This window comes from Ischnura elegans, chromosome 4 (assembly GCF_921293095.1).
Source record: "Ischnura elegans chromosome 4, ioIscEleg1.1, whole genome shotgun sequence".
NCBI classification, from domain to species: Eukaryota; Metazoa; Arthropoda; class Insecta; order Odonata; family Coenagrionidae; genus Ischnura; species Ischnura elegans.
This window is the reverse complement of record NC_060249.1, coordinates 107,733,306-107,746,952: the sequence shown is the minus strand read 5'-3', so window position 1 is coordinate 107,746,952 and position 13,647 is coordinate 107,733,306. Positions and strand designations below refer to the sequence as shown.

The window sequence follows — 13,647 nt, the reverse complement described above, 5'->3', positions numbered from 1 at the left end:
AGAATTGAGCAAAGCTGGTGTCCAAAAAACTGTGTTTTGGTTGTCTATTTCGTAGATCTGGGTATTATTCATATATTTCCTTCGAAACCTAATTTTATGCTTGCTCTATTTCCAATTCATGCCATTTAACCTTCTTCAAATCCACTTTCCTAGCGATTCATATTGCTCTTCTCCCCGCTTACGAATAGCGATACTCTCCCTCCCTTTTATCAATTTACATTATCTAATTGTCACAGTTATTATTTATTGTACTAACACAGCCCAGGGGCGAAGGTAGGAACTAAGGGTAGGGGTTCTAGGCGCAACTGGTACCGGGGGGTCTGAGAGTGTGGAATACCCGCCAGGGTGAACGGGAGGTGCGGGGGCCCTCCCCCAGAAATTTTTTCGGAGAAATGGTTCAAAATTGTGTTTTTACGGCTTTTTCAGGGATATTTTATTAATCCATATGCTATTCTATGAGTAATATTAATCCAATCAAGTGAAATGGATTAAACTTAATATCATCTCTGAGGGGGGTTTTATCCCCCCTAAATCTTTCTTAAATCGTTCTTTTCGCTGGCATAGTTAGTTTTGAAAGTTTTTGCACCAGTGAAGTTTAATCTGTGCATTTGTGACCTGTTATTCCTCTAACTCCGCATTGTTGTGAACAGATACGCGCGACACGGTCAAACAAAATCGCTGGCGCATGAAATCTGTGATATCTCGCCTAATTTCCCTTATATCCTTGGAAACCGTGTCCTTAATAGGTTCCGAAACTACGGCTGGTCGGATTCGCTCTCAATCACTCGCCAATACTCCCCCCTTTGAGGTTATTTTACACTCTAATGCACGTGCATTTGAAATGTGTTAGTCCCTATTCGCGGAGGCGGGGCAGGATACATTTTCAGTCAATGTTGGAGAAAATTGGAATTTAGTGCCGCCCATCGGTGCCGCCGGGAACTTCTTCCCACCGTCGTCGATACCTCTTGGCTTTCCGCGAATGCCTCTTCCCTTTCTTTTTTAAATCCTCTTTGCCCCACCGTCTCCAGACATCCAAAGACCCTTATTAAGGAGTCGTTTGCCCTCCAGCCCTATCAAAAGCCAGCCGTAACTCACGGCTCCACCTCTTAACCCCTCTCTCTGCTCCCTCGGTGGGATGGCGGACTCGCACTTTGCCATCCAAACCCGTCCACCCTCCAACCCTTCCGTTCCATTGGTTAGGAACCTAGGCTATCCAGTCGTCTCGTTCACGTTACACTTTGCTTAATACCTCGCTTCCCCATGTGATTATTGTCATATGGTTGGAATGAAACAGAAAGCTTAAACAGGGGGCACAAATCATGCAGCGCCCACGCTCCCGACCGCACCGCGTTTCTCTCTCGCCTGCACCTCCAAATGCTCGTCCGCTGCCGCACCTCCAGCCATCGCCTGCCTCCCCGACGGCTGCCGCAACCCACACTCAACCCTCCCGCCAACTTATGTTTGGGCCGACTTGAGGGGCATCTGCATACGACGGGGAGGTTGTCAGACGTGGACAAATTTATGTGTAATTTTCTTACGAGACGAGCTTAGCCGTAATTACCTTCCCTTTCCCCACCCCTTCCTCTCTCATTCAGTCATTCCCTTATCCCATCATTCCAGCTTCTTCTCTTCCTCCATTCGCCTCCCCATCCATCCGCCCTGCATTCACCTCGGGGACCATTGTAAACTCTCTTTTGATGGCCCTAGTAAAACTGCTTAAACCGCAGTCCCCTCTTAAACCCCCAAGGGGACGGATTGTTTTCCTCAGGAATGCCATCAATAAATTAATCCAATACTTTTCGGGAGGCGCAGCACGCCCAAGCGTTTCGACGCGTAATAACATGCTAACGGACAAAACTCGTGGGGTTTGAGGATATTTTGGAGGAAAATATTCGAGGCCTTCGCTTCAAATCATCCGGAAAATCTTATAGAGATGAGGCGATACACATTCACCACTCGCTGCTTAGAAACCGCTGCAAAATTTTAGTTCCCCGCTCAGCTTGTCCCGGAAAGTGTTTTTCGATTTCTCTCTCCTTTGAGGTGAATCAATGGACAACGATATTCTTCGTCCTTAAATAACAAGTTTTGCTCGCCTTATAACGTAGGTTATCTCAATTTCAATCACCAAAACATTCTTGGAATACCGAACTCATTCAAAAATTCATTTTGTTACCGGTTCTTGGGGTAGACTGTGGCACTTTATCTCGTGTAAGCTACATATGATCAAATATGTACAATGTACATCTATCATCAAAGTCTCCCCTTTGATACAATCATTTGAAAATGTTAGTACTTTTAAATTTTATTATTTTATCTCACTTGTGAGTACTATTCCTAAAGGTTTTGTCCTGTTGTTTACCGGGTCTATCATGTATGCTTTATTGCCTGCGAGGTTCCGGCGTACATACACTAAAGAGTACCATCCTTTGCCTAAGGAAGCAACCATTTCTTTTCGGGTGTTGCAGTAAAGAGTAGGAACATCATCTATTCTACTTGATTTAAATTGCACTCCATGGGTATTTTTCTGTCCTTGTCCCAACTTACTGACAAAGATTCGATTTCCAGCGGTGGAACTTACATGTTCCAAAGTGCCTAGATTAAAATATCTTTTACTATCATGTATGCGAACCTGATCTTTCTTCCGTTAATGGCAGATTTACATTTAGAGTAAACTGAGACGGGGAATTTATTACTTTTACATTTTCTTCTCTGAAATGAGTTCGGGCCTAACTTGTGATGTATTGACATGGTGAAAGAACCGTCTACGATCAATTTTTGGTTCTTAAGCATCATTGATGACCCGAGAGAATCGAAAACGGTAGGGTTTATTATTGCAATAGGCCTTTAAAAAGAGCAAATTGTTTGAGATTTTTTTCTATTCTTCCTAGAGGTCTTTCCCATTCTCTAATCACTCGTCTCCGGTTAATTGGACGAATGGTTTTCAACAGTCATCCTCCACCGAAATTAATTGCTGGTGGTGCCCTTAGCCCTCCTTATTTCCTTCCTTCTCGGATGGGGAGTTGGAGTTTGCAAGATTTTCTACCTCCTCCCCCTATCCTCCACCTCCCCCCTCTCTACAATCACCCCTGCCTCCCGATTTCCTGCCCAACCCCGGAGCTACGTCCCTCTCCTAATCCTCTCTTCATCCGACCACCCCTCCCCAAATACCACGATCCTACGACCCACCACCTCCCCTGACTGCCCTTCTCCCCCGCGGAGATACCGCGCGTGGTAAGAGTGCCATCGTAAGTCTTCCCCCCTCCATCTCTCAAGGGACCGATGAAAAATATACGCGCTTCAAAGTCGACCTCCCCCCGCGAGTGGGAGGGCGAGGCTGTGGATCTTGAGAAAGGGTGCCCATCTCGTGCTCTTCCTTCCCTCGAGACATCTCCGGCCGAGATGGAGATTGATGTCGTTCGATCGGAGCGCAGTTTGGAGCGAGAGCATTTGATTTCCATCCATCCATCCCGTCTTCCTCCACATGCCCGCTCTGGAGACCCCCTCGGGGGCCAAATAACTCCCCCATCCTCGCGCTCTCGACGATCAAGAGAGACAACACCTCATACTCTCCTCTCTTTCTCTCTCTCTCTCATCCTTCCTCTCCATCTCGCTCTTTTCTCTCCCATCCCCGAAAACCTTCAATACCTGCCTACCTCCTCCTCCGTAACAGTCCCTCATCTCGGTCCTTCGGGAAAATAAATCACCGCCAGAGGATCACACCGTCTCCCATCATCTCCTTTCTCTCTCAAGTCCTTCTTCCCCTCTCCTTTTTGTGTTAGCTTGTTATGTATTTATATTTCCGTTCTCTTCGAACCGGCTTTTTCGAGACAAATTGACCGTAGTTAGTGTTAAGCGGGACTTTACTCCCAATGGCATGCAAACCCCCTAATAATCCAATCTTCCGAGGAAAATTCGTTTAGAATAGATAAGGGGTGAAAAATTAGGGGTAATTTTACTGTTTCGCTCGGACAATGTCGAAGGGGAATATATTTGTTTCACTTTAGGGGTGGTCGTTTGACGGACTTGATGATTGTTTCAAACCGTATCATCGAAGGAATATTTTTTCTGTCTGTTATTTGGGCGGTACGGTATGTTTCACGTTATTACATCGAATCAAGTTAAGGCCCGTGGCTAGTCTCCCCACATATTTCATAAAGTTACACAGCGTTCTATACCCTTTCCGCGGAAGTTCAAAACTGCATGAGGCATGTTATTCCACAAGATTCATTTTCTTTTTTGGTTGATGTTAAGAAAAAGTAAGTCTTAATTTGGTTTAAAATTGGCAGGCGAAAATCGGTTTCATTTTCCGAAACTGGTGACTTGAAACCAACAGCTTATGAAGTTACACGTGGAGACCGATTATCAATGGTTGCTGTACGATATCTGAGTGGAAGGATGTCGTAAGACTGGAATAAATGACTTTTTTCTTAAAAAAAAATGGTTTCCAGAAATGGTATTTTTTCCAAATCCATCCGTTTATGCTCTGTAGGGTAGATTATATTGAGAACATCTTCCGTAATCTAATACGTCTTTCCTTCTTGTGAAAAGGATGAATTAAAAGCATATTTGCTGGTTATAAATTGTTTCTCTCTAACATTTCTCGAGACATCGGTGTAACGCCCATTTTCATGAGGGCGTAGAGAGTGCTGCAGTTGGGCCGGTACGGCGTACCCCCTAAAATCCAAACTCGCTATAAGCGTACCGGTTAAAATACCTTCGCGGCCGGATGTATAATACATGTTCAGCTTTTGGAATTTTTGGGTGAGTACCGCCTACATTTTTTTCCCACTGCAGCACTGGGCGTTGAAGATATTCACGAATCTAGAATTATGTTAACGTTTTCCTTGGATTTTAGGTTAAAATATTATTTTTCAGATTTTGCGATTTATGATACTCGTTTAGAAACTAAAAATACAATGTTCTCCTGTTGGATTGGATGTTATTGCATATACATACATAATATGTTGGACCTAGATATTATCAGATTGACCATTTGATAGAGCATCTCCATTTCTCTAACCCCTATCTAGTCCCCCCTAATCTCACTTACTTCCCTGCACTCCTTTATTCTCCTTTTCATGTTTCACTCCACCTAAAAGCAATTTGTTTTCTAATAGATGAGAGCAGAATATGAGGAGAAAATATGGCTCAGTAATCTAAGTAAAGATGGTTTTTAAAATTTGCATTAATGGATACATTTCTGCCTCTTTATTATCCGTTTGGCATCGCCCGTCATATTTACACCTTACTTGCCTTATGTATGAATTTCTTCATGATGATGATGAGTCTAAAATGGTAATATCATTCCTTTACAGTACTCTGAACTTCAACAACCAGCCAATGTTTCTCGGTGGTCTGCACAGCGCGGATCCCGTACTCGAGAGGCCCGGGCAGATCCGTTCCGATGACTTCGTCGGCTGCATCCACAGCGTGGCCGTCAACGGACGACCCCTCAACCTGAGCGTGCCCCTGATATCCCGTGGTGTGGACCCCACGTGCTCCCGGGCGCGGGAGGGCCCTTGCGGACGGGCTTCCTCGAGCAGCAACAGCATCGCCTCCTCGTCTCCGCCGTCCACATCAGGCAACGCGGTACCAGTCGGATCCCCGACTTCGCCCTTACCGGCGGGAGCCCCCACCGCTCCCGCCTCCTCATCGTCTGCGTCCGCGGTCGGCCGCCATGACTGCGGCGATCGGGGAGTATGCGTCGACCGCTGGAGCTCGGCCGCGTGCCTGTGCGAGTTCTCCGACGGCATCGGGGAGGAAGAGGGCGGGATCGAGTACCGGCGGCAGGTGCTGGCCCCTAACTGTGGCCCCGCTCTTGAGCCGGTCAGCCTCTCGGACGGCGGCTTCCTAGAGTTCCGGGTGTCGAAGAAGCATCGGAGGATGCAGCTCCTGGACTCGATGTATGGAGGATCCACGCTGTGGGGCAGGCAGGACAAGAAAAGGGTTCGTCGAGCCTCGGCTTCCTTTTCTTCCCCAGTCAAGAGTATATTCCTGCGCTTCAGGACGCTCAGCAAGAACGGCCTCCTCCTGTACGCAACTACCAACAACGACTTCACTTCTGTCGAGGTAAGCTTTTTTATTTTTCTTGCACATTAATGTATACACCGCTCTTAGGTTAACGCTATTATTGTCTCATCATGCCATTAAATTCACTCATTAGCCTCCTTCAAGCACTTACACCATGTTCTCATGATCAAACATGAACTATAAATTCAGAAGAGTAAAGGATTTTTTCATGTGTCTGTCGAATGTGTTCTATATTAAAATATGTTTTGCTGAAATTGACATTAGAGTGAGGCTGTGTACGCAAATTAATATCCCTTGTCATCCTTTACTGCACGCTGACACAGTATATTACTAAAGAATTAACAGTTGTTTGGATGTAATAACAACTTTTTTCATCGTGAAAAATCAATCCAATAAGCTCTTACTATGATTACTAATATGTGTAAATATTTGTGGTTCTGTTGCAGCTTTTTGAGGGAAGGCTCAAGTATGCATCAAGACTTGGTGCTGGTACTCCTGTCAATATGACAGTCTCAGGATCACCTGAATTGTCAGATGGAACTTGGCACTCAGTTGCTCTCCATTCTCAGCCAAAGGGAGGCCTGCAGATGCTCTTGGATGGTGTAGGAGTTGGAGATGAACTTGAAGTTGCAGGAGTTCACGACTTTTTGGATCCTTATTTGACATCACTGTCCATTGGTGGAGTGAGGAGAGAACTGTATCAGTCTAGAGAATCTGCTCAAGGTAATTTTTATTGATGCCTTTGCTCAGTTTTGAAATATTTTTAAAGAGCTTTAAATACTCTGGCTGTAATAACATTTTTGAAAAAAATAGTCAAGGAGATATCTGCATAAATTTTTAATTCAGAATTGCACATATATATTCATTTTCAATTATAAAAATTCCATTACATACCACAAGTAAGATTTTAATCCAAAATCCCGAAATAGTTCTTTGCAAATCAGAAATTACTTTTTTAAATCTTATCCCCTTTAAAAAAAATCATCAAAACAAAACAATTTATTCATGTTTTTAAAATAATGTTACCAAAACTATTTATTTTCAAATCAAATTCAAAGCCAAAAAAATCAAAGAGTGCAGAGTTCAGTCAACATCAATTGAACTTCAACGAATGGTATCCTTAAAATGAGGAGGACATCATCCCAAATTGATCGTCACCACTATCAATTTCATATATAAGAAGAGCTTTAATGCCTGATGTTGCGATTTGAAAATGAACATTCTTGAATCCATAATGTCAAATCTTTCAGCTTTGATGCATTCCCATTCACTGGGAAATTGAAATGATATTTGTTTTAAATTTATTAGACTCATGTTTGAAGTGTTTTTACAGATTTAATTAGATGTTGAAAATTACCACAGGATTTTTAAAATAATTATATTTTATAATATTTAATAGACATCTTATGCTTGAAATTCTTTTATTTTGCAGGTTTTGAGGGATGCATAGCAAACTTCACGGTCAATGATGAGCTACAACCATTGAATGGGTCAGGAAGTATATTTGACAAGGTAATGCATATGGGCAAGGTGTCACCAGGTTGTGTGGGACATGTTGTCGGTGCTGCTACAGCAACTGATCCACTCAGCATTGGAATCACCTTGGTCATTGTATTCTTTGTGATTTTACTTGTGGCAATACTTGTGAGCTTCCTGGTATTCCGCCTGAGGCGTCAAAAGAAGGAAAAAGGTGGACAGGTGCATTCTAAGCCTAATGGAGGGGGACTTCTGGGTACTGGTGGGGGAGTTGTCAATGTGGATGCTGCAGGAATGGTTGGTGGAGGTGGTGGAGTTGGAGTCCGTCAGCATTCTGATCCCCAAGGATTTCTTGAGAATGGTGAAGTGACCAGTGATGCTCTCCGTGCCCACTTGGCCCAAGAGATGGTTGCCAAGAAGTACAAAGAGCGAGAAGTGGCTGAGAGACCCCAGCGCCCAGACATTATTGAGCGTGAGGTGGTGAACAAATCTCCTGGAGCCCACCAGCTTCGTGGCACCGTCCCCGTTGCTGGCACAGTTGATGACACACCCTCCCCTGGTGATCCTGATCTCCCAGAGCACTATGATTTGGAGAATGCCAGCTCCATTGCCCCCTCAGACATTGACATTGTCTATCATTACAAGGGCTATCGTGATGGTAACGTTCGGAAGTACAAGACGAATCCACACCTACCTCCCACAGGTTACCACCACAAGCATGGCCATCGCCACTCTCCCCATGGGTTCCCACCTACACCCACCGGGCAGTCGGCCCCTCCCCCACATGCGCCACCTCCCCATCTGCGGGACAGCCCCAGGGGTGGCGGAAGTGCTCTCCTGCGCCAGAGCCCAAACCCAGTGGGAGGCCCCATGCCTCCACCACCCACAGCGAGGGATGCCTCGCCATCTGCTCTCAAGATGCAGAGTACTCCATTAGCAAGGCTCAGCCCCAGCAGCGAGCTCTCTGCCCAGCAGGCCCCAAGAATTCTCACCCTGCAAGACATAAGTGGCAAGCCTTTGCAGACTGCCCTGCTTGCTACTTCGCAGAGCACAGGTGCCAAGGACAGTGAGAGAAGCCTCAACAGTCCTGTCAGCCACCTGAGCCACAGCTCGGGCAGTGCCCATGCATCCTCCCAAGGGGGAGGCACTAAGAAGCGGAAGGCTCCTGGAGGTGGCCCTGGTGGCGACTCATCTGGGGCAGTTGTGGGAGGGGGGCCCTCAGGCAGGGGTCCTGGAGGTGGGGGCAGTGGAGGTGGGAGTGGTGTGAATGTGGTGACTATAGGTCTCACTGCAGAGGAGATCGATAGGCTGAATTCGAGGCCCAGGAATTCAAGCCTCGTAAGTACCCTGGATGCGGTGTCCAGTTCGAGTGAGGACCCAAGAAGGAGGCCAGGGCCACCCAGGAGGAAGGACCAGCTGGCAGAGATGCTGCTGATGGAAGCAGCAGCTGCCGCTGCTGCCGCCACCGCCCACACTGATGCCCCCGACAACAGCTCCACAACAGACGAGAGTGGGAATGATTCATTCACCTGCTCCGAGTTTGAATATGATAACAACAATGTTGTGGGTGGTGGTGGTGGGGGAGGAGGAGGTGGTGGTGGATATGAGAAAAGAGACTTTGTGGGAGCTGGAGATGTTATATTCTCCAAGTTAACAGAGGCCTCTAGGGGTCAGGAAGAAGATGATGAAGAGGAGGAGGATGAAGATGAGGAGGTGGATGGTGGTCGAGGTGGGGGTGGGCATGTGGTGAGGAGGAGAGGTGTTCGGAGGGAGAGTGACTCGTCATCTGCAAAGCCTTACGATGGGTTTGATTCCTTCCGTGGCTCTCTGAGCACCCTAGTGGCCTCCGATGATGAACTTTCAGCACATGCTGGTGTAGGGGGTAGTGGTGGAGGTGCTGTACCTTACAGAAGGTCCCCAGCAGCCACAAATGGGTCTGCTGCCCTGGGCTGGGACTACCTCCTAAACTGGGGTCCGAATTTTGAAAGTTTAGTGGGAGTTTTTAAGGACATAGCAGAGTTGCCAGACACAGCACCAGGTCGCACAGCCTCTGCATCTCTAAGACTGCCAAATAGCACTCCAAAACCCTCAGAAGAATATGTGTGAGAAAAAGTTTTCTGCTGTGGTTGTGAATAGGGAGATAATTGTTTTTAAAAACATGACATAATGGTGAGAAGTATATGAAAAGACAAATCTGAGAATGAATGAAATCTCCAGGTGCCTATATACAATTCAATTTTAAGTGATTTTCATGTAGGCAGCTATTGAACATTGTTTGCGTGTCAAGTTATCGCAGGCTTGGCAAAGACATTAATTTAGATAAAAATGTGCCGAAAGTATGATGCTGACTTGGCGAGACTTGTATTAACAAATTGTTTTGTGTAAACTGTGTGTTTCTTACGAATAGCGAATGAAAATAGACATCAGTGATGTGTGCTTGCAAGTAAACATATTACTTAATTGTGTGAATGTTATTTTTATTCCTTCTGCAAAGACAAGACCCCTGTTTCTGATACATCTTCAGAAACCACCATTGTGTATGGAAAATATTTTTACCCTAATGGTGAGAAAGGCGAAATAGGTCAATAATGTAAATAGCATTTGTTTTACTACACTGTCTGTGTGTGTTTTATAGTGTTTGTCTGTGACCCATTGTAAATATTAATGAAGGAAAAATATCAGCATTGAATAGCCACAAGTGGTAGTGCCAAATTTCATGAATGAATGTGTTGACTGTAAATAACAAATACAGTTTTAATAAAATGTATGAAATATTATATATTCTATCAACTTCTGCTACCATTCCTACTAACAGCTGTTACAGAGTTGTGTAACCATTCAAGTTTTCAGTCATCTATTCTGATTTCCTCTTGCTCTGGCTGAATCAATGAATTAATTACCTTTAGGTCTTGTTTTGTCTGGTTAATGACCCTGGTTCATCTTCAAGAAAATCCTCTGCCTTCCATAGGTATGGTTCTAGTGTGCATTAATGGGTTGATGTATTGTAGGAAACATATATTACAACCAATGAATAATTCATATATTAAGGATCTGATTTGTTAAACTCTTGGATTATGAAGGTACTTTTTGGATAGGTTCAGTCAGATGCGAGAACCAATTTTAACTCGTAGACTGCGGGGAAAACAGTTTTAAACATTTGACCTTTGCTCAACTACCTACTGCCATTTCCTAAAATTTTTATTGCTACCCAGGTAGAGCCCAAGTGCACTTTCCCTTACTGTAGGTATTGCTAATACGGCTTAACTATCCTTGGCCATCCTTCATCGCAGGGGGTGCCTCCTGGCAGTTCCTATTGTACTGCCCATTTTGTATTGTTTCCTTCCCGCTCCACACTGTTAATATGCCTATGACAAGTGCCCAAATGAAGGCCCATCTATTGGTAAAGAAAGAAAGAGGGGTTACAATGGATTATAAGGGTTCATTCCTTGCGAGACACTCGGCCAGGTTAGAGCGAAAGTATTTCTTGGTTCTCTCCCCGCACACGCTGGTAGCTAAAATCATGGATTCCCGCAGCCAAGGGGTTAAATATAAATCTGCAAAAGGAGTGAATTCCTTTCTGTAAATTTTTCTTACCCGTAAAGTAAAATCTCATCTCTGCGTTAAATAAGAAAAAAATAAGTTGGTTTAGATCAGATTGGTCTGATGGTTAGAAATGTGTTGCCTTCCCTTGGGCCTTAGATTTAAATCTATGCTATGGAGGAGAGTTTCGGAGCCAATTATTTAGCTCTTATTCCTACTTTAGCAGTGCAAGGAAGGCACTTACTTCTAGCTCAAACCTCGACCATTCAATATTTAGAACACTATAAGCCATGGGCCTCTTAGCAGTTTTAACTGATACCAGACTTATGCTTATGTTGGGTTCCTTTCCAGCTCTTCTATTCAAATTACTTGGCTTCTCAGAGTAATAATTAACAAAACACAATAATGTTCTTAAATTACATACATAAGAGCTGATGACAAGAATGAAATGATGAGACCTGAGATTAGGGAATCATGGCCCTATCCCCTGTACTACATGAGAAAGTGAAGATATTATACATAATATAATACCTTGCCCTTAATAGAAAGTAAACTGAAAAGAAAGGGATACCTTACTGCACTTCATATGGCTTTCACCCCCTCCTTGAAATGCTGCTTACATACTACTAGGAAGACCTATTTTCATCAAGCTATTATGTCCAAATTAATTGCCAAATTGGAAAAAAATCTCTTGAGGTATGAATCAAGCCATGGACCATTGGACTGGACTTTTCTGGACTGGACTTTGCTTTCTGGACTATTGCACTGGCAACTGCACTATCCAGGTTTCTGAATCCTCATGGCAAGTTTTAGTGGGTTCGTAACATGAGATGCTGGGCCCCTACGGGGTCCGTCAAAGATGGCAATGTAAGGAAGAATGGATTTTCAGCTATAGCTACTTTAATAACAAACATTACACTTATGAAAAAGCCTCATTTGGTGGTTAACGTAATCTAATTAAGACTTTCTGCATGGATGACGGTGAAATCCCGTTCATGGTGAGGGGTGTATAAGGGCAAGATGGCAATGCAACTTATAATCAAGGAAACTGTGTAGTATGGTGGCCAGTGATAGTCACCCAGAAAGCCAAAGGCTTTGCCTCATTCATGGTTTGATTCCCAGGACGGAGTTTTGGGGATTTTTTTATGATGACAGTCAACATTAATTTCATCACAGTTCACTCAGTAGGTATGATATATACAGTAAAACCTCTATGTAATGAACCTCTTTACATCGTAAACTTCCATACATCATACTACCCCTAAGGTCCCGTCTGATTTACATGTAAATTTATAGGCAAACCTCTTTGTAGTGAACCTCTTTATATTGTAAAACCTCCACTTATCATACCAAGAAGATACCCTCGAGACGGCCTAACTACCTCAGCAAATCGTACCGAGACAACAAGAGACCATTAATGCAGCCGTGAATACGGACATGGAATGACATTTTCAGCAATAAATTTTTCACTCTTTTTTTTCTTACATACCTTTAATATGCTGTAATTTTCACGTTAAACATTAGTTGTGGCCATTTTGTTCAATATGAGAGCATACCTAACAGTAAATAAAAAATAGGTATCCAACTATCCTAATCATTTTAAGTGACTGTTGAATTGAGAGAGATAATACATTGTTTTCTCTTGAATCATGGTAAAAATCATGTGATAGCGCTCGCTCTCTGTAATTATTAAATAATAAATATATGTTCCCTAATGCGTGAATGTTTGTTTAAACGCATAAATATAATGGTTTGAAAGACAGTAGTGCCTTTCATTTCCGAAGGATATGAAAAAATGGTGCCTATCACCAAAACCCCTCTATATAGTGAACCTCCATACATCAAATTGCCCAAATTTTGGTCCCCTCCATTACGATGTAAAGAGGTTTTACTGTATTACAGCTTTTAGACTATTGTCCTATTTTTAGTGACAATTGGAGTTCATTTATAATATTTCTTGAAAGCCAGAAAAGTTTGTGTTTGTTTCAAGGAAAGGGAAGGAATGCATTTGGAGGAAGTGCACAAAAGTCGACTCTATCTCAAAGTTTTTTTCAGGGAGGTTTGAATCTATTGAATCTCTCCAATAACATTGGCTTGGCTACATGTAAATTATTTTCTTCCCATACAAATACTTTTTTATGCCAATAAATTCCAAGCTGGGCACTAAGAAGAGCCTTTCACTTCATATGGCTGATATTAATTAAATATATACTTTATTCTGGGATAATTCTCAGTAAACACACATGAGCTAAATGCAAATTGATATCATCTTCCTCCTCCTCAACCTTTTATTAGAGTTATCAAGCCTCTAACTTGCCAGGATAAGAAGCTATACATTAATGATATTGTGGGATACAAGAATAAATGTAACGAGGAGTGATATTCATCAGATACACTGAGATGGTCTTGAATTTATGCTTATTAGTAAATATGTATCATTTCAATGAGTTCCTGCTTGAGGCATATCTCTCCATGAGGTGCATGAGACATATGACATTTCTCTCATGATCTTTTCCCTTTGGCCCATTCTTCAAAATTTCTAGCCCAACCCCTTATTAAAATAAATATTCCACATCCTTTCTTGGCTATTTCCAGCAATTA

At 43.4% G+C, this 13,647-nt stretch overlaps 1 protein-coding gene across 1 annotated transcript in view; it reads left to right on the top strand.

Annotated features, from left to right (window-relative positions):
* The window catches only part of LOC124157874 (cadherin-related tumor suppressor), a 571,438-nt gene extending 561,155 nt beyond the window's left edge, over positions 1 to 10,283 (top strand). Inside the window, exons 10-12 of the mRNA XM_046532937.1 lie at positions 5,316 to 6,069; positions 6,477 to 6,753; positions 7,463 to 10,283. Of these exons, the coding sequence (XP_046388893.1) occupies positions 5,316 to 6,069; positions 6,477 to 6,753; positions 7,463 to 9,612 (3,181 nt within the window). The 3' untranslated portion in view covers positions 9,613 to 10,283. The remainder of the gene's footprint in view (positions 1 to 5,315; positions 6,070 to 6,476; positions 6,754 to 7,462) is intronic.
* The last annotated feature ends 3,364 nt before the right edge of the window (positions 10,284 to 13,647 follow it).